Source organism: Rutilus rutilus (genome assembly GCF_951802725.1).
Source record: "Rutilus rutilus genome assembly, chromosome: 21".
Classification (NCBI taxonomy): domain Eukaryota; kingdom Metazoa; phylum Chordata; class Actinopteri; order Cypriniformes; family Leuciscidae; genus Rutilus; species Rutilus rutilus.
The window spans coordinates 9,209,260-9,230,830 of NC_140226.1; the positions used below are offsets into that span (position 1 = coordinate 9,209,260).

General features: G+C 39.2%; 2 protein-coding genes across 2 annotated transcripts; one reads left to right on the top strand and one right to left on the bottom strand.

Annotated features, from left to right (window-relative positions):
• The first annotated feature begins 419 nt into the window (after positions 1–419).
• On the top strand, positions 420–12,255 carry LOC311280339 (L-threonine 3-dehydrogenase, mitochondrial-like). The gene is made up of 9 exons (XM_084392440.1): positions 420–594; positions 2,015–2,208; positions 2,437–2,479; positions 6,256–6,326; positions 7,751–7,900; positions 7,990–8,162; positions 8,364–8,454; positions 10,209–10,478; positions 11,942–12,255. Exons 2-9 carry the CDS (start codon positions 2,025–2,027, stop codon positions 12,079–12,081), a joined length of 1,122 nt encoding a protein of 373 aa, XP_084248566.1. The 5' UTR covers positions 420–594; positions 2,015–2,024; the 3' UTR covers positions 12,082–12,255.
• Positions 12,256–14,476: 2,221 nt separating this feature from the next.
• cUnh8orf74 (chromosome Un C8orf74 homolog) lies at positions 14,477–21,571 on the bottom strand (the record flags this gene model as incomplete). Its single annotated transcript, XM_084394161.1, has 3 exons — positions 14,477–14,703; positions 17,454–17,851; positions 21,562–21,571. The coding sequence occupies 3 exons, from the start codon at positions 21,569–21,571 to the stop codon at positions 14,521–14,523; spliced, it is 591 nt and encodes a 196-aa protein (XP_084250287.1). The 3' UTR covers positions 14,477–14,520.

Sequence of the window (21,571 nt, forward strand, 5' to 3'; positions counted from 1 at the left end):
AGAGAGAGAGAGAGAGAGAGAGAGAGAGAGAGAGAGAGAGAGAGAGAGAGAGAGAGAGAGAGAGAGAGAGAGAGAGAGAGAAAACAATTATGGATAGAATATTATTTTGAAAGCAAAAAGGTTTTGTGTTTGATCAGCTGACAATAGGCCTATATGTTTTGCAAAAATATGGAACTAATAAACTAATACAATTATGAATATATAATAGTGAAAAGTTTGTGCAATCTTTCTGTAAAATAAATATAACTTGTTTTGATTCTTTTTCATTTTATTTATTTTTAATATGATATTTGTGTGTGCCACTGTAATTATAAAGCTAAGATAATTTGGTAATGTAATCTTAGAATGCATACAGTGTAAAGTGGGTGTGTCTCGGGTGGGCTGACCAATCACAGCAGACTGTCCACGAGACAGTCTAAGAAGAAGACCTGTAGCTGATGCAATACTGATGGTGGATGGACCTGAAGGTGTCTGTCCCGTGAAAGACATTTACACCTAAACCTGTTGTTGGACTGATGTAGTTTTAGGAGCATACGGTTCCCTTACCTGTTTCTTTTCCATTTATTCTAGAGGATTAGGGCGGTGGTATAAAAGGTGAGTAAATCAAAGTTTCCCTTATCGATATTTTCATCACTTGATCGCAAATTACGACCCGCGTGATTTACGGGAGGAATGTGTTTTATTGTAACGCGCTAAATGTTGATCATTCCGCCGAACTGAGACATTGTAACAATTTAAGCGATACATGTAGCAACTCATCAGATCACCGGCTATGTGTTGTTACAACAGAAGCAGTTTGTAGATAATGGAGTTGATTGGTAACTAGAGACTGTCAGTCTCCTCCCAGTTTGTGTTCATGAGGCACGTTAGGTTGCAAAGTGCACTATTTTAATAGTGTTAAACAGAGATGTGAGTCAAACTACAAAACTAAGTATAATTAATAAATGTTGTGAACTGACCAAAGAAAAGAAATAAAGAAGAATCTGCCCAGGGATTTAAATTATTTCCACGGTGAAGTTCTTGTTTGACAGCCTCCAATAATCGCATTGACCAACAGGTAACCTTCATGCCACGGAATTTATTTTAATTTAATGTAAGTTATTTAAGATCATTTTTTAGACTACGAAAGGGAATAATGTGACTTTTGAAGTGGTGATCAATTAAGTTTATGAACTAAAAATAATCTAATGGATTTGACTTTGGTCTTGGTTTTGTGTGAGGCTGTTATAGCCATGACCAGAAGGTGGCAGCACCGGGGTGTTTGATTTTGCCAAGACAAATTCCTGGATCAACATATTTAGTTGATCCTAGAACATTCCTGTCTGAAAAATGTGTTCTAACCCTATTCCTACCTCTAAACATAAACCTACTCATAGATAAAGACCCTAAAACCAGAGGGAAATGATAGGTACCTTTATAACACTGATGTAGAAGCCCCTAACCCTGGTTGTTAGCCTATTATTATCCAATTGGTTGATTGGATTTGTTCCAGGAACACACTGCACTTGGCGAAACCACGTTCACCTTCTTCAGCCACAGGTGCTTTTATGACCCAGGGGTTGCTTTTTAGTAAAACTAACAGATTTGTAGTTTTTCTTTTTCTTTTTCATGTATGAAGGCCACATTAAAACTCTATCAACATCTTTTATGAATAGATTTGATTGTTGTATTCTTTCCCAGACCCAGACATTCAGTCTTAAACTATGAATATGGTTATTAATTACAAGCTTAAAACCCGATGATCTAAGATAAATACTGTTTCAATACGTTAGCCTTATAGTTATATAAAAGTATGCCTGTCTCTATGTATTATATAACCATATGTTTTTAGGATGCATAGCCTATAATGCAGCTGTAAAATGACCCTAAGAAATTATCATTTTAAAAGCTTCTGAAAAAAATGCAAAAGGAGAAATTGTTTCCGATTCTGATATTTAATATCAAACATTGACACTGATTTTGTGACTCTTTTGGATGTGCATTTCTGATGTGCTGTGTTTGTGTGTGTTGGCAGTGAGTAGGAGATGCGGTCCTGTGTGCGAGCTGTGAGTGGGACGGCCCAGCGGCTTCACGTGGCTCCAGTCTGTGGCTTTCAGCCTCTCGCTGTTGTAGCTCGACGTCTCAGTTTCTCTCCGTGCCAAGTCACATCCGATGCCAGTTTTCACTCAGTGTCCTCTGGATCAGATCATCCCAGAGTTCTCATTACCGGTACGAGTGCAGGAGACAAGTGGCTAGACCAGTTTTCATTTTTTCCATATTTCATTTGTTTTAAATATTTTGTGTTTAAGCTTTGAGGCCTAAATGGATGTTATATAAACCTTTAGATGTCACGTTTCCCTGGTTACCACATTCTGAAGCATGAAATGTAGTCTCCATGGTAACACATGACTAATGATGATTGTTAATCATATTTTTTCTCTCTGTTTTTGATTTTAGGGGGTCTGGGTCAGTTGGGAGTGGGTCTAGCCAAACTGCTCAGGTGAGACTGAATTAGCGCTGTCATGATTCCTCGATTAAATTCGAGTGCTCGATTTTAAAAGACCCTCAATTGCAATTTACCCGTGTCGATTAACTGGTAAAATACCAAAAGTGGTGCATTCCACAGACGAGAATCCATGAACCGCATTATAAGACTATTTTTTAAGGCTGCACGATATATTAAAACTATTTAAATATCATAATATAGCAGAGTGCTATTGTGAAATCACGAAGGTTAAATAAATATATTTACATGAGTGCAGGTTATGTGTTTCTTCCCATGTGTTCACAGTAAATGCTGCTTCACACACAAACTCAGACTCTACATGTGCTGTTTGTTTGGGTTTCCAATGACGTGCATTTGTGCTTATAAAATCTGACGCACTTTGTATTTCATAGCGAAGTGTTAGCACTGTTATCATTTACATGCGTGAAGCGCGTCTCAGCGGCTCGAATTATACAAATAAGCGAATTGTTGTTCATCACGATTTCAAAATAAAAGTTTACACCCTCGCTCTGAGTTTGCATGTTTTGATGTCCACATGCTCTTGTTCAAGAAATTACAGTGGCTGTAGCGTTTCTATCATAAAGGCCAAATATTAAATATTTAACTGGACATTTGAATTAAATGTTGTTTTGCCAATAAAAAACAAAGATTTGATTATGCTGTAAAGTGTAACAACAACAATCACCAGGTTGGTGGCGCCCTCTGCAGGCATTTGTTATAATACATAATGAACATACAGTAAATTGATTTTGTTTATGTGTATTACATTATGTATTTTAACAGTGTTGTTCAATAAAAACATCTGATTACTTGCTTTTGATAATTTGTTTTTTACCAATTATTATTGACTTATTGCTATTATATATGCATTTTAAGCCATTTTAAAGGCTGTTGTTCACCTAGGTCTATTTTTATCGCCACAAAAAAACAAAAAAGATCCAATTATTTAAAGGAGTCATAATGTTGTTTTAACTTTGGTACCCAATGCTCTATTATAGTCTTTCAGGCACTTCTAAAAAAGAAAAGTGGAAAAAAAATCAACACAGAGCCCCTCAGACCCTTATTTCTAAAGGCATTATTGTCTCGCGAGATCTGATGCGATGTTTTGGCTGTCGTGGACGGTCATTATAATAATGCAAATGAGGGGCGCGTTGATTGGTTGCAGGAAGGAGGGGGGTTGACACCGCAGGTAACTTCAGCATCATTACAAACTGACATGGCGCAAGTTGTCAGAACCCGACCCGGCCGCGACATATGGGATTCAACCGTACATGTTTGAGCCGGACTCTGAACCAGAGCTGGAAAGGGAAGATGTAGAGTTGTTGGATGCACGTCTACATCAAGATGTCTCTGAATGGTAAAGACAATCATTTTGACTGAGACATACATTAACATCAGTTCGAGCAAAAACGTGTGTTGCTATTTTCTCCCACATAAATTTACCTTTTATTTAATGTAGATTACATTAACGGAGATGTAGTTTTTTTTTTTATCAGCTTACAGTGGTTTTGAGATTTTTACTATCATGTGGTGTTTTTGCCTTGTTTCACGTTGTGGTTATTTAGACATTCAATATGTTTCTTCTTTAGACATGCAACGTGATGTTATACTTGCATTTAAACAGTTTTAGCCACTGAGCATGGACTCCTGTACCGTCACTACTGTAGCTGCTAGTGTAAAACAAAGTGGAAAGATGTGGCTAGCATTCGTAGAGTCCATTCCCCGTGTTTACCTCGAAGGTAACGTTACATACAATAGCCGCATTAGCAGTTAGCTGCTATTTGTTAACCACAGTAGAGCAATAAAAACACAGTCTTACCTTTTCAATTTCTGGCAAGTCCCTGATGGTTGGGATGGCACCTTTTCCCAAACGGAGCTTCGAGGCCAAGTTCGCCTGATACTGCCCCAAATTTGTAAATGATTCCGGTGTAAAATGTTTAGCACACACACCTAACGATACGCCACTTGAAAGAGTTGTTGGGACAGCGTCATTAAAAATGAATTTCCTCCACTGTTCCCTGATAGTTTCGTCCGTTTTTGGTAGATAAAACACATTTGCATGTTGTTTGTGGCAGTCACCCACAGAGCATCTCAAGTGTAGGCTACACTCGGTTTCTCCATCTTTCTCGAGTCGACTAAACTGAATCTGAGGGGGAGAGGGGGAGAGGGGCGGGCTTCCCGCGGCATAGGTTTGCGGTGTCCATATTTGGTATATCCTCCCCCGTCTTGACGTCAAGAGGGGGAAGAAATCAAAATCTCGTTTTTTCGTGCGCGTGCACGTGGCCTATTTTACAAACCCTGAGGTAAACAAACGCTTCACTTTTAAATATCGGCTTCCCGGCCAGTGTACAATCATTATGCAATCATAACATACATTGATTCTCGTGGAAAAGTGAAATTTCTACATTATGACTCCTTTAATTCATCATCAAAATTATAGACCGATTACTCGATTTCCAAAATAATCATTATTGACAGCCCTAGACTGAACGCTTTCAGAAGTTTTGATAATGTTCACTAGACTTCAGGCTGGAATAACTTCACTAGATTTGCCCCCTGATTTTCAGTCAGTCAGTGCCAGTTGCCAAAAGTCTACAGGGTTTGGTCAGTCAGAGTTGACAGATTTTATATAAAATCTTGTAGTGTTTGATGGGAACAGTTTGTATTAAAACATTTTCAAAAAGCTTTAGAATGTGATTCCATCCAGTGGGAGGAGATCATTAGTTTGTTGTTTTTATTTGTTATCTGTCTCCTAGCAATCTGTGAGTTTGTTGTGTTCGGAATGACGTTGTCTGGTAGTGTGTGAGTGATCCTCAGTTGTCTAGTGTATGATGCCCAGTTTTTCTCTCTAATCATTTTCAAAGTTTGCAAGTGTATGATGCCTAGTGTTTTAAAATATGTTCAGATTTTAAATGTTGTGTGGCCTTTAGATTTAGACCACCCCATCTTCTGAAGCCATGCCCCCAATATATGTTAACCAACCCGATCTCAGCAAACCTGGACATGTAATAGGCAGACAGGCAGTGTTTCTGATTGGCTAAAAAAGTGCTGTAAAGTGCATTTGCTGTCTATGGTTGTCTAATAAGATCAGTAATATCTGTCAGGTAGTAACTTTTTATTCATGGTATTCCAGAAAAAAGATCTTGGGTGCTTCTCAATACTCAAATATACATCCTTGTTTCCTCGCTCCTCCGCCCTCCAGCCTGTGACTCGGAAACCAATCAAACTCAGTCATCTTGATAGACATTTCAATTCTATAATTGCGCCGTGAGGAGTGGAGTGTCACGATTAGATCCAAGGAAGACGGAGACTATTGAAAGGTAACAAGTTTAATAAATAACTCGGAAACATAGCCAGCAGACGAGACAGCGTGCAACAACGCACAAACAATACCGGACACTAGACAGAACACAGGCAATAACTTAAATACACTGTGGTGATTAACTAAGCGATTAGCAGCTGTGATGAATGTGATTAGTGTCCATGGTGACTGATCGGTGGCGAGAAACACATGTGAGGAATGAAAACAAACTAAAAGTCCATGAACTGAACATAATAGTGACAGCGAGGAGCGAGGAAGCTTCCTGTGGATTCATGAGTGAGGTGTACACATCCTAAGGGGATGGAGCTAAGATGCAATGAAAGGAAGCGAGGAAAGGAAACGAGGATGCACAAATAGGAAATGAGTAGCACCCCTTGTTTACTGCACTCTTTGATTTTGGTAGCATTAAAATGTTAAATATGAGATTTTTGTTTATCTTTTGTTACAGGAAGGAGTTTGGAAAATATAATGTAATTCTGTCTGATATCAGGAAACCCCCAAATCATGTTTACCAAAGCGGTGAGTGTCAATATATTCACTTGTTGTGGGAAGCATCAGTTATTCTCCATTTTTGAGTTGTATTTTAAATTTGAACACACTTTATTTTAGAAATATTTATAGATTAATATATACATATACACTCACCTAAAGGATTATTAGGAACACCTGTTCAATTTCTCATTAATGCAATTATCTAATCAACCAATCACATGGCAGTTGCTTCAATGCATTTAGGGGTGTGGTCCTGGTCAAGACAATCTCCTGAACTCCAAACTGAATGTCAGAATGGGAAAGAAAGGTGATTTAAGCAATTTTGAGCGTGGCATGGTTGTTGGTGCCAGACGGGCCGGTCTGAGTATTTCACAATCTGCTCAGTTACTGGGATTTTCACGCATAACCATTTCTAGGGTTTACAAAGAATGGTGTGAAAAGGGAAAAACATCCAGTATGCGGCAGTCCTGTGGGCGAAAATGCCTTGTTGATGCTAGAGGTCAGAGGAGAATGGTACGACTGATTCAAGCTGATAGAAGAGCAACTTTGACTGAAATAACCACTCGTTACAACCGAGGTATGCAGCAAAGCATTTGTGAAGCCACAACATGCACAACCTTGAGGCGGATGGGCTACAACAGCAGAAGACCCCACCGGGTACCACTCATCTCCACTACAAATAGGAAAAAGAGGCTACAATTTGCACGAGCTCACCAAAATTGGACAGTTGAAGACTGGAAAAATGTTGCCTGGTCTGATGAGTCTCGATTTCTGTTGAGACATTCAGATGGTAGAGTCAGAATTTGGCGTAAACAGAATGAGAACATGGATCCATCATGCCTTGTTACCACTGTGCAGGCTGGTGGTAGTGGTGTAATGGTGTGGGGGATGTTTTCTTGGCACACTTTAGGCCCCTTAGTGCCAATTGGGCATCGTTTAAATGCCACGGCCTACCTGAGCATTGTTTCTGACCATGTCCATCCCTTTATGACCACCATGTACCCATCCTCTGATGGCTACTTCCAGCAGGATAATGCACCATGTCACAAAGCTCGAATCATTTCAAATTGGTTTCTTGAACATGACAATGAGTTCACTGTACTAAAATGGCCCCCACAGTCACCAGATCTCAACCCAATAGAGCATCTTTGGGATGTGGTGGAACGGGAGCTTCGTGCCCTAGATGTGCATCCCACAAATCTCCATCAACTGCAAGATGCTATCCTATCAATATGGGCCAACATTTCTAAAGAATGCTTTCAGCACCTTGTTGAATCAATGCCACGTAGAATTAAGGCAGTTCTGAAGGCGAAAGGGGGTCAAATACAGTATTAGTATGTTGTTCCTAATAATCCTTTAGGTGAGTGTATATATCAAACAAAAATATATTATTATATTTATTTTTTTAATTACACTGATTTTAGGCTTTTAATTATAAATTTTGACTTCAGGTCCCTTTATATATTCCGACATTTTGGACTACAAAAACTTGCGTGAGATTGTTGTAAACAACCGCATCACTTGGTTGATACACTACAGCGCCCTTCTGAGTGCAGTCGGAGAGGCCAATGTGTCCCTTGCTCGTGACGTCAACATCACTGGTTAGTCACCGAGGGGTTTGACATCTGTTTTATTCACTTTTCAGTGGTAAGGTACATAGAGATTTCTTTTCCAACTTCCTCATCTTTAGGGTTGCACAACGTTCTTGACATTGCCGGAGAACATGGGCTCCGTCTTTTCGTGCCCAGCACTATTGGAGCCTTTGGCCCCTCCTCCCCTCGAAACCCCACCCCTGATCTGTGCATCCAACGACCACGAACCATTTACGGAGTGTCCAAGGTTCACGCTGAGCTAATGGGAGAGGTCAGTACAGATTTGAGAACACCTGCAAATCCTAAATATTTTTGGGGATTTTAATTTTAGCATGATATTAAAAGAGAATGAGAAAAGAAAGAGTACAAGCCTAGGCCTAGGTCTTAATGCATATGAATTGAATGCATATTTTGCTTTGGTTATTATTCACACTGCATTATTCAATTCACATTTCTTTATTGTATTTTCTAGTATTACCATCACAGGTTAGGTCTTGACTTCCGCTGTCTCAGATACCCAGGAATCATTTCTGCAGACTCTCAACCTGGTGGAGGAACTACAGGTGAGCGTATCTCCTTAGGAACAGTGTTGTTGTTGTAAGCTAACACTTTTAAATAAAGCTGACATAAAATAGAAAATATTAAATGGAAAACTTAAACTTAAAAAAAGTCCCCCTGAAAATCAAGGTTGTAGAGTTACATTCAAGCTATTTTAAGGCGTGAAGAAAAGAAAGGAAAAAAAAAAACACTTAAATGTGTCATTTTGGTGATCAAAGATAAGTTTTTAGGGATAGAATGATTGACCACAGGGGGACTTAAAGAAAATATGAAATGTTGCCTTGGCAACTAAACTGAAATAAAGTAATTACTACTAAAGTATTAAAATGATTAAAAGTTAAATAAAAATAAATTAAAGATCAGTAAAAATAGCCCCACTCAGGATCCAGAGCCTATGCCAGAGCCCACTGCAGACAAAGAGCCAGAGCTTGCAGCGATGCCAGTGCCAGAGACGATGCCTGTGCCAATCATCGCCCTGGAGCCCGAGCCCGACACTGGTCCCGCCCAGCTCAAAGTCTCCTGAGTTTCCATTGGTCCCGTCCAGCTCAAAGTTTCCTGCGTCTCCAGTGGTCCCACCTAGCCTCCCTCTCCCACCTCCTCTACGAAAGACAGCCAGTCCTGCAGCCCCGTCTCCACTGGCTCCTTTCAGTCCCTCGGCTCCCCCACTGTTGACTTCATTCTGCAGCCCCTGGTCCTCCTCCAAAGCCCCCCTCTCCCTCCACAGTTGGACTATTAGTGGTGCGAGGTTGCACCTTCCAGGAGAGGGATCTACTCTAATGATCTCAGTCTTTTCAGTTTCATTTTGTTTCGGTTTTGTTTTTCCTGTCCCGATTAGACTGTGTGTTCTTTTTGCAGCTTAGTTCTCTTAGTTACTGATTAACTGTTGTTCATTTAGTTACCTCATTATCTCTGTATATTTAAGTTCTAAGTTTCCTCATTGTTCATTGTTCCGTGTCATCTTTATTTTATGTGGTTGTGTTATATGCTTTATTCTTGGTAATCTCCTGCGTGTTTGGTTTTAGATTTATAATGAGAGACTTTTCTGTTTATGCTCCTACGTAATGCTCTTCATTACAGCCACACACTGACTGCATCCGAAAACGTAGGCTGCTGACTTGTCGCCTCGCTGCCTTATCAGGCAATTACTTGCAGACAGCGTTTGTGCACGAAGGTGCTTCATGAAACTGATTTCGGTGGAAAACGTTGATCAAAAATGTACATTTACACACAAACTGACGACCAGCCGCAACTTTCAAATGCCATCTTTATTTTTTTTTAGCTCAACTCACAGAATGGAAAGCACAGGATTCTGGGATATCAAGGGTAATGAAGGATAGATCTATGCTGCCTTCAAAAATCGATCAGATGAAGGTATCTCTGTAGACAGGAAGTGAAATTAACACTGAATTCGGACGTGCCTTTTTGCCTTCCGACCTTGCAATGCATCCTCGGGCAGTATTTATCAATTTTCGGACGCAGCCACTGTGACACCCTCATAATCTTTCATCAAAATAACTTCCCCTCCCTCTTGCAGCATCTCTCTGATGACAAAATCAAGTCCTGCCCTACATTTTTCTAGTTGGAGAAGCCGTTTCACTCAGATATACGTCACAATAGAAAGAAAAAATGATCTCAACTTTGGTTTCATGCTGACTTATAATATACATGGTATAACAGTATATGATTAATAACACTGGTCTGGAAGACTAATGCGTCCATGTAAACCCTTCACCTCCATTTATTCCATCTCTTCTCTCAGACTATGCTGTCCAGATTTTCCACGATGCTGTGAAAACGGGCAAATTTGTGTGCAATCTGAGGCCTGACACAAGACTCCCCATGATGTTCATTGAGGATTGTCTGAGAGCCACACTGGAGGTTCTGGAAGCTCCCGCTGAGGTACTCGGCATGCGCACATACAACATCAGCGCCATGAGCTTCACTCCAGAAGAACTGGAACGAGAAATCAGGAGGCACCTGCCAGACCTGCAGGTCACATATAAGATTGACCCAGTTCGACAGGCCATTGGTAAGAGTCTGACACATCAGTCGAAATCCAATTTAAAATCCTCTTAAATATCAATTGTGGTTGCATTTTTTTGCAGTTGCAGTTTTGAATATTACCTTTCATGTAGTTCGCAAAATATAAAGGGTCTACCATGTTTCAAAGAGCACGACAAATAGGGCCCTATCTTGCACCCAGCGCAATTGACTTTGTACACCGACGCATGTATCATTCCTATTTTGCACCCGACGCACAGCGGACTTTTCCCTCAACAGACGCACTTCGGTAAATTAGGGAATGAACTTGCGCTCCCGGGGGCGGTTCAGCGAAAAGAGGAGGCGTGTTCCGGCGCAAACGTTCCCTGGTGCTATTTTGCACTTCCAGAAAACAATTCCGCCACAGACCAGGAAAAACCTAGTCTAAAGTCAGTGGCGCGTTCAGATGCTATTTTAAGGGAAGCATTCTTGGCCATAATCAATGTAGCGTGTGCACAACGCACATACACTTTGCTTCTCTCATCTACACAGAAGCAGCAGTTTTGATTTTTGCAAACCATACATAATTACAAGGAAAAATATTCCACACGAGGGAAATCATTGTGGTGTCCATGAAGATGTGAAAAAATAGGCATAAATCTAGCTTACACATTTACCCAAATTATTATATGCCTGTTTAACCGAAAGCTAATTTGGGTGGGTTTCTCCCATCCCCATACAATGTCACCTCTTTTACGGCCCTGACAAGAACGTTGGTCTCCTCGGATGTGATCCGCTCCTGGCATGCACCTGGCAAATCCGCCATTATAATAGCCATCCACCATGGAACAAGCGCGCCTGCTCTTAAAGGGAATGTGAGATGATGCTCTGATTGGTTTATTTCACATTACGCCCAAACCACACCTATGAATAATGAAGCTACTTCAGACCAACCCATTTTAGATTTACGCCCACAAGAGATCCGCCCACAAAATTATTTGCGTTTCGCGCTTGATACTTGCGTTTTAGATCGTTAAAATAGGACCCATAGAGTTATTGTCTCCTAAATTAAATAATTGATTCTGAACAACCTGAAATGATTTGTCAGTAATTTCAGTCTTACTTCCTGCATGAACCTACATACATTTATTACAAATGTGCATAATGCCAGCTTCATTGGCTGCCCACAAACAACGTCTACTTGACTCGCACTCAAACTCAAAAGGAGGAAAGGAGGGGTTTAGAGAGACCAAATCCTTGATTAAACCGTTTCAGACACTGAGAAAAGAGGTGATGCTGCGATGTATATTATGAGAAAGTTAAAGTGTTTTTTTACTTTGGATGCATGTAAACTTATTGTAGGAGACTTCAAAACAAAATTAGGAACATTTAAAATTGCATAATAGTGGCACTTAAAGCAAGCATTATGATATTTGGTGGACATTAAAAAAACAAGACAATGCAATTTCCAAACTGAACACAGGTCAGTGTGACATCTGTTATTTCTTCTAGCTGATAGCTGGCCAGAGATCTTCGATGACACCAGTGCCCGCAGTGACTGGGGCTGGAAGCACGACTATGGTTTGCCAGAGCTGGTTCAGGCGATGCTCAACTTCACTGGATCAGACTCCAGAATGTCTCAAGCAAACTAATCTCCATCTGCCATCATGTGTTTGAAGTTTTTTGGGGCCTAATGGAAGGAATGGTAATTGGGCTCTGTAACTCACTGAGATTACTGAAGGTCAAACTTTCTGCTTTTTTTTCACATGTATTGTATTTGCACAGTTTTCCTGGTAAAGTAAACCAAAGATTTACATGGTTCAATTATATCCTCAACCTCCCCAATCAGCTTAATAATTAAAAATCTTACTGATCATACATATTTTATATTATTTAAAGGGTTAGTTCACCCAAAAGTAATTTATTAATTTACTACAAAAGTAGTTTAATTTAAAAAGTCAGTAATTACTCACCCTCATGTTGTTCCAACCCCGTAAGACCTTCGTTCATCTTCGGAACACAAATTAAGTTAATTATTTTTGATTAAATCTGAGAGCTGGATCACTCCTCCATAGGCTTCTAAGGCATTATAACTTGTTGGCCCAGAAAAGTTATTAAAGACATCGTTAATATAGTCCAAGTGACTACAGTGGCTCAATCTTAAGTTTATAAAGTGACGAGAATACTTTTTGTGCGCAAAAAACCCCCAAAATAACGACTTTATTCCTAGGCTCACTATTGGCCGACGCTGGTCATGTGTGTGATGCGTGTGACCTACAACACAGAAGCGCTGCGCAGTTATACTACGTGAAAAAACTCGAGGCCCAGAGAGAAGGAAATGAATAGTGGAATAAAGTCGTTATTTTTGTGGGTTTTTTGCGCACAAAAAGTATTCTCGTTGCTTTATAAACTTAAGATTGAGCCACTGTAGTCACTTGGACTATATTAACGATCTCTTTAATACATTTTCTGGGCCAGCAAGTTATAATGCCTTAGAGTGATCCAGCTCTCAGATTTAATAAAAAATATCTTAATTTGTGTTCCGAAGATGAACGAAGGTCTTACGGGGTTGGAACAACATGAGGGTGAGTAATTACTGACAGCATTTTCATTTTTGGGTGAACTAACCCTTTAAGCTTTAAATTTGTTTTGTGGACTATTTGTTCTGTAGCAAGCAGTGTGAAATAATTAGCTTTGGATGTTTTATCAGTGAATATACTGAACTCTGGACAATACACTCTTTATTTGTACTCCTAGAATTATTTACACTACCATTCAGAAGTTCGGGGTCAGTAATTAAAAGAAATGTATACTTTTATTCAGATAGGAGGACACATTTGATAAATTGTGACAGTAAAGACTATTTTAAACAAATGCTGTTTTTTTAAAAACTTTCTTGTCTTCAAAACATTGATAATAATAAAATGTTTCTTGAGCATCAAATCAGCATATAAGAATGATTTTTGAAGGATCATGTGACTGAAGACTAATGCTGAAAATTCAGCTTTGCATCACAGGTATAAATTACAAATATATCAAAACAGTTCTTCTAAATTGTAATAATAATAAGTCTTGGTGAGCCTTCTTTGAAAAACATCAAAATTGTACCAACCCCAAACATTTGAATGGTAGTGTATACTTATGAAATGATGTATGCTTGTGTGAAAAAAATTTAATTTCATAGTATAAAAACGACAATCCTAATTATGGTGCTATTTCTAAAAGGCATTATTAGCCTCTTAGTTTTATTAAAATAACCTCATCATGGTGCTTAATACTGTAGCTGAATTAGTTGTTTTTTTTTTTGCTGTTGTTGTTCTTGAACATTAAATTGAATTATACAGACCTGACATTTGTAACTCCAGAATATATATTTATTTATCTTTGATGGTTGGTTTTAGTTTTTAATGTTGAGCTGTAAAAGGATTAGTGATTAAATTAATTTAGTAGCATTTGAGAATCACTGTCTTCTTCATTAGTATATGTGATACAGTATAGTTACATATCAAAATGTTTTATTCCAAACCTGTATGACTTTCTTTCATTACAAAAGAAGATTATTTTGAAGAACGCTGGTGTCCAAACTGACTTCCCATTGACTTCCATTGTTTGGGCAATGTTTTTCTTTTGTGTCTTACAGAAGAAAGAAAGTCATACAGGTTTGGAACAACATAAAGGTGATAGACAGAATATTTATTGTGGGGTCAACTTTTACTTTAAGCTGTATAAAACAAATTTGGCTTGATTTTGGTCTTAAGAAATTGCACATAAAATGTTTTATTGTAGTGAAAAGTCACTGCCAAACTGTTCATATACTTAATGAAATGCAGTCAATAAAACCAGAGCTTCCGCTGGTTTTCTATGGCCATTGCTTATTTCAAGGAACTCGTTTAGATGTGGGCATGAATCTCCTAATTTATCACTCCATTTGGTAAGTGAATTAGGTTGTAAAAATCAACCATATTAGCTGCATTGTGGATATGGCCTCTACACACAGTACACACAATATACACAAAGAAGGTATCATCTATTTTTATTATATTTCATGAATATCTGAAAATATACAACTTTTATAGAACTGTATTTCAAATTCACTTCTTCTTTGATTTTGTAGGAGTTGCCACACTGTGCTTTTCAGGGGAAACTGGTTGATTTGCGCAGTGCCTCGGTTCAATCTGCAGCAGATTCTCAGTGAGATGGGCTTCCTTCATCAGAGACTCCAATATAATTTCTCCTTGCGACTGCAGACAACTGCGCAGCAGCTCTTCTAACTCCTAAAGGAGAGAATATGAGTCAAAGAAAAGTTTTTTTGCGATTAATTCTTTGATCCCATCTTTCATTTTATCCCCAATGAGTTAAAAATCCCCCTGTGGTAAAAAAAAAAAAAAAAAAAAACTTTTAATTTTATGTCTGTTTTTAATATGCTTTAACTCAAACCATGTACAAATTCATAAGTCAACACCATTGCTGAGTATTTTCTCCTTAAACCTGCAGTGAACCAAAGACAGTCAAAAGCACGGTTTGAATTCGCTGGTGTTTCTGAGTCACAAACTACCTTGTAACCAATCACATCAACGAGTGAATCTCTAAGCTGGTGTGAGTGAGTGGAGGCGGGACTAACTTGCATATTCATAAAACCGCATATACTAAATGAGGCAAGCTGTAGAGTTATATTCAAGCTATTTTAAGGCATGACGAAAAAAAAAAATTAAGAAAAAAAACGTTTAAATATGTCATTTTTGTGATCAAAGATTAGTTTTAATTTTAAAATGATTGACCAAAGGGGGACTTTAAGCACTGAAGCCTCATCTACAAAAGAAGATAATCGAACATTTGTGTAATTAGTTGCTAAAACTCATTTGTTATATTTAGTAGTAGCAAGGTAAGCAGTAACTATCATTAATCATTCATCCAGTAATCATTTAACCGTGACAGGCTTCGTCTGAAATCGCATACTCTCGAGTAGGTACTTTCATTTTGACTTCTAAAAATGTTCTATATAGTATGAATGTAATCTGGACGTACTACATTTGCTTATTCTTCTTCCCTTATATTTGCTTTTTTCGTTCTCCTTTTCGCTCTTTCAATCATGAGCGCCCTCTAGCACAATTACACAGAGCTCAACAACATTGGTTTCCAGTGAGAGAATAGAGAGAAAAGTGCTGGGTCTCAGAAGTAAATATCCCATTTATTTTCTCCCCAGAGAAATTGATTTTCCTCGACAGCATATAAACCTTTCAAGGCAGACCTACCACAAGCTCTGAGGCTGTTAAGCAATGATATATGCTTCTGTAGAGGCTGCAATCTTAGTCCGTGTGTTCATTTTTATAAGAAAAACCAAAGCTGTTGAAAAAGTGGCCAAGGCAGTTGTGCTCAACTGGGTTAAATAACAGAGCGGTGCTCCTTTAATCCATCTTATCTGGTAACTGCTGACAGCCTGCAGCTCCTTAAGATATTAAGCAAGAAGTGGTCTTCAGTACGAGGGTGATAACCATAGGACAATGCGCAACAGAAATAATCCTTTGTTACTTCTGTCAGTATGAATTATTACAGCCTTCACATTTCACATTGTGCAATAAAATGGCAAACTTTGCAAAATAAGTTTTTTAAGTCAGTGCTGGTGGAAGCCCTGCGGATACGCATCAGAGCCGCTCGCCAATAGCTTGGAGATTTACTTTGATGGTTTCTCAAAAGGTAATAGTGTGCCAACAGCTACAGGGCAGCTTAGGATCATAATCCTGTTTTATATATCACCACTGAGCAGGAAACATAATTTCAGGTTGCTTCGGAGACACTGTCCAACAATATGTCAACTTGATATTTATTCCTTTTGATAAACATGTCAATGAAATGCCATTACCATTACTTTTCAAAGCAATCATACTTATTTTTACTTGGTGGATGAAGGCCGGTAAAAACAAAATTCCCCAGATTTTGGGCTTGACCAGTAAGAAACCACCAAGTAATCACCAGAACATCTTAGCAAATTTGAGTTTGTTGCTGTTTGCTCATACGGCCTTCAAATGGAAGACTGTTTTGGCCTGCAGTGTTGCCATCAGTTCCTCCATTTCTGCTTCTTATCGTAAATCATCAGTTTGTGGTGTATATTATGTCAACCATCACTAGAGAGTGCAACAATCTGGTTCAAGAAGTAGAAACTTCATTCATTTTCTCTATAGGGAAATTGGTTTTAAACAATAACTTATAAACCTTTAAAGACAGCCTCACTGTGAGCCACGGGGTTGTTAATTGATAGTACTTGCTCCAGCTGAAGCCGTCAGCCTGCATTACTTCAACTTAGTTTTAAAATAATTGTGTTTAACAGTGGAATTCGTGGTGAAAAACTACATGACCCATGATGATGTACAGAAAATTCCACCAGAGAGTCGAAAAAAGCGAAATGCACCAAAAGATCTCTTTAGCCCCGCCCACTCCCATGAAGCACTGTGAATGATGTAATCAAATCGCTTTCACTACACTCTCAAAATACTTAAATATTTAAATATATATGCATATTGTACAATAAACGTAAAATCTATTTGTATATATAATCAACATTTTTAATTTTTACGTTTTATATTTCTCCATTTTTAATTAGATTATGCTGTTCCCTCACTAGAGCCTCAAAGTACAATTTTCAAATACTTTTTTTGCTTCCAATCAAAGTTTGTAATGTTATGATTCACCTCATAGCTGATTGGATCGGATCATGGCTTATAATGCTTTAATGAAGACTTTTTTGAAATCCCTATGGGAGAAATTAATGGAAAAAATACTTCCGGAGCCAATGGTGCTGAAAAAGTTGACGGACACTTCTGTAGTCTATCACAATTTACTTTCCAAAGAAACATGCACATTTTTGCCTGGTGGATGATAAACCAGGTGGAAAAATCACATAGACTTACACTGAAAGAATTTCAATATATGAGAATATAACAGAGACCAGTAAGAAACCAGCTCATAATCATTCAGAACATCAAAGCAAATTTTGGTCTTTATACTGTAAATAACTGATATTTTGTACCTGTTTGCTCATCCGGCCTTCAAATGGAAGACCATTTAAACTGGCCTGCAATGTTGCCGTCATCTGAGCTTCGGTCTTCTCTTTGAGTCCCTTGATTTCTGCTTCTATTTCGGACTGAGCCAAACGCAGGTCTTTCAGAGTCTGCTGCTGTTCCCACTCCACAGCGTCTGAACCTTCACAGAGGGGCTGCGGATGAGGTGGGCTTTCAATCTCAAGCTCGCAGCTGATGTATTTCAGACTCGTCTCACCGTTGAAAAATGCCTGATAAAGCCTCTGATGAGGAACATATGTTTTCACAATGAAGTCCAGGAGAACAGCATGATGAGCAGCGGAGAGACGAGGCTCTATCTGTGATAAATGATCCTTGATGAGGCAAATGACATCTGATGGCTTCAAACCTAATAGGAGTATTAAAAGCAAAGAATATTTCATTTATTAATTAAAGACTCCAAATGATAATAAACAGATCATCTTAAGAGTAGTTATTCTACAAAGCAACCTCTTTTTTTACTAAGATTAGGACGCAAATGTGTAAAAGATATATCTAGATACTGTATATTCATCTAACTACATACACTATATTGCCAAAAGTATTGGGACACTCCTCCAAATAATTGAATTCGGGTGTTCCAATCACTTCCATGGCCACAGCTGTATAAATAGGCATGCAGACTGCTTCTACAAACATCTGCAAAAGAATGGGTCGCTCTCAGGAGCTCAGTGAATTCAAGCGTGGTACCGTGATAGGTTGCCACCTGTGCAATAAGTCCATTCCTGAAATTTTCTCACTATGAAATATTCCACGGTCAACTGTTAGTGGTATTATAACAAAGGGGAAGCAATTGGGAACAACAGCAACTCAGCCACGGAAGTGTTAGGCCACGTAAAACCACAGAGCGGGGTCAGCGCATGCTGAAGCGCACAGTGCGCAGAAGTTGCCAACTTTCTGCAGAGTCAATAGCTACAGGAGAAAGGTACTTGCCTGATTGCATGTGCCAAGTGTTAAGTTTGGTGGAGGGGGGTTATGGTGTGGGGTTGTTTTTCAGGGGTTGGGCTTGGCTCCTTAATTCCAGTGAAAGGAACTGTTAATGCTTCAGCACACCAAGATATTTTGGACAATTTCATGCTCCCAACTTTGTGGGAACAGTTTGGGGATGTAAGCCCGTCTAAATCGGTCCAATGGTTTTTGCATACACTTGAATTTAAAGTAACGTTTACTTCAGGCAGAGGTATGGCCACTACTACAGATATAAGTCGACCAACATTACTTCTCTTATAATAGTTTTGGATTGGCCATGCCGTGGTTTCCCATGTACACTTATTTAAAGTAACATTACATTAAAACAGAGGTAAGACATACCCAAATTTAGGTTGGTCAAGCAGCATTTTTTCTGTCCTAAACGGAAATTCACTTCTTGTCTTTGCAAACAAAGTACACTTGAATTAGTGCCAAATATTAGTCGTCACTAAGCTGACGCAGACTTGCGGTAACATACGAATCTGTTTAATCTACTTGGGAAAACAATTTCAGAGTCAGTCAGAATAAAATCAAATGTTTACAATTTATTTATTTTATTTTATTTATTTTATTTATTTGATAGGGACAATGCACATTAATGAACATCTGCATTGAAACAACAAAAACAGACGTAAACATGCCGGATTATAGCCACAGGGCTAATTTACATCCGTAGTCCCTAGGCAAATTACAGAAATACAGAAGTTATAACATACAAAATGACAAAAATGAATAAGTACAAGCAAAATAAAAGAAGAGTCACTTAATGGTCACAAGACTGGTTTGCTTTAAGCCACACTTTGAGTTTGGTTTTAAATATAGGAAATGTGGCACATTCCCTGACAGTGATGGGGATACTGTTCCATAACTTAGAGGCCTTCACAGACAGAGCATTTTGTCCGATTATTGATCATATATCAATCATATATAATAACAACAATTCAGAGGGATTGAGGAATTGTAGAAATACTTAGAAATATTTACCTGCCAATGAAAACTACACACAGCAATCGTGTGGGAAGACTACCTACAGACTCCCCGAACCTTTTGCCAATTTTCCTTATAAACCCAGATAATTCAATATGCTTACCAAATGCAAGTCTGTCATTATAATTCGATTTTGGTCCCCTATAGGCCTATGTCACGAAAAAATTGAAGACCGGAAGTACGTCTTTTAGTAGGGATCCGGCTCTTCCAGTTAGCTTTTTACAATGGCGGAGTCCGATAGATACCGCTGGACCAAATCTCTCCGCAACCTGCCTGAAGTCACATATGACGATGTGGTTCAGATGGTAAATGAAAACTCTCAAGTGGAAAAGCGTGAAAGCTGAGGTATGGCTGTCTACGTCCTGACGCAGAGCAACCCGGTACACTACAACAACAGCGGCGGGCCGTTCGCCAGTAAGGTAAACGTTTCTATGGTAACAGTGAGTTGGACCAATCAGCAGACGTTGCTGCTACGCTTAGGATTGTGGGTAGTGTAGTTTTTTTTCCATAAGATCGCGGCTAAAACATGTTTTTCTTAAAACAAGGTTGATTTCATACAAACTTATAGCTTCTACAGGAGCAAAAACCTTCGTTTCATAACCTCATAGCTCGTGGTCAGTCTACCTCGGATGGTTTAGACATTATGGCTGATAATCTAAATCCTTATCGAGAAATACTGTTGACCGGAAGTTCTGAATCCCTACTCCGCGTTCCGGAAGCAGGAAGTGTGACATAGGCCTATTAAGGGGTTCACAACTGTGGGATCAGAATTTGTAATTGAATGGATTCTTGAAACCTGTAGAAGAGATTTACATACAGGAGGTACTTTTAATGGAGGATCTGGGGAAGGCACACCTTTAAGGGGCACACCACACTTCTCATTTTCTAGAACTTCTTTTAGCTTTGCATTATGGCTGGAAGAATGAGACCATTTTACCAGGCGCACTGACACACTTTAAATGATACCAAACATGTATACTTTTTGTACACACTTAAAAGAACACTTCGACTTTTTGGGACTTATTCACCGTATCCCCCAGAGTTAGATAAGTCCATACATACCTTTTTCATCTCTGTGCGTGCTGTAAGTTTGTTTGACGCACCCACCGCTAGCCTAGCTTAGCACAAAGACTGGATGTAAATGGCTACAGCTAGCATACTAATCCCAATAAAGCCCCTTTCACACAGCGCATTGAACCCGGGAAATTGCCGGCAAATTGCCGGAACGCCTTCTGTGTGAACGCAAACACGACCCGGGTTTAATGCCGGGATCGATGCCGGGTTGGGGACCTAGTAACATTGCCGTGTTCAGTCCCGGGTCGCGCGCTGTGTGAACAAAAGCCGTAATAATGCCGTGTCGTAGTGATGACGCTGAAGCGCGGGATCGTTCGCCAGCTGTGAAACGGTACGAAATGCGCAATTTTATGATCGAATCAGAGAAATAAATGCACAAGCGTGGTTTCTCGAGAGAGAAATCGCAGCTCATAAGCAAACTGAAGACGCTGCTGAGACATTACAAGTCACATCGATGTCACGTGTCTTTCCGGGACATACACGGGTTGTGTGTGAACGCGCTCTCTGATTCCGGAAAATCACTGGCAGTGTGAATGAACCAAAATCAAATGAACCCGGGTCAAATCCCGGGTCACTTTATCCGTGTATTTTCCGGAATCTCTGTGTGAAAGGGGCTTAAGTGACAAAATAATGGCAACATTTCCCTATTTACATGTTGTGATTTGTATAGTCACAGTGTGTACAAATAACAAGGTCATATGAGACACAGCCATTTTTTAAACGTTTAAATACTGGGAACTATTTTCTCAGAAGGCGAAGCACTGCTACTTGGGCGGAGTGATTATCGCAGCACCCGAGAAGCGCCGTGGTGAGGAGCAGAGAGTTCGCTCAGAGTTGGAGTAATAGAGTCAGCAATTACTAGATAGTAAATGCAAAGTTTACAATCATGGGTGTTCGCTGTATTGTAAAGAGCTGTGACAATAAACAGGGGAGACCAGGTAATACCATGATGTTTCATAGAAATTCCAACCAAAAACGCTGACCTGATGAATCAATGGCTACTTGCTCTGGATATAGATCCAAACACACCTGTAGACAT

What these genes read in the sequence shown, in the direction of transcription:
- LOC311280339 (XM_084392440.1), top strand. Translation starts at nt 2,025, where the DNA reads ATGCGGTCCTGTGTGCGAGCTGTGAGTGGGACGGCCCAGCGGCTTCAC. An exon ending in ACGCTGAGCTAATGGGAGAG is followed by an intron (nt 8,163 to 8,363) that starts GTCAGTACAGAT and finishes TGTATTTTCTAG; the next exon opens with TATTACCATCACAGGTTAGG. An exon ending in ACCTGGTGGAGGAACTACAG is followed by an intron (nt 8,455 to 10,208) that starts GTGAGCGTATCT and finishes CTCTTCTCTCAG; the next exon opens with ACTATGCTGTCCAGATTTTC.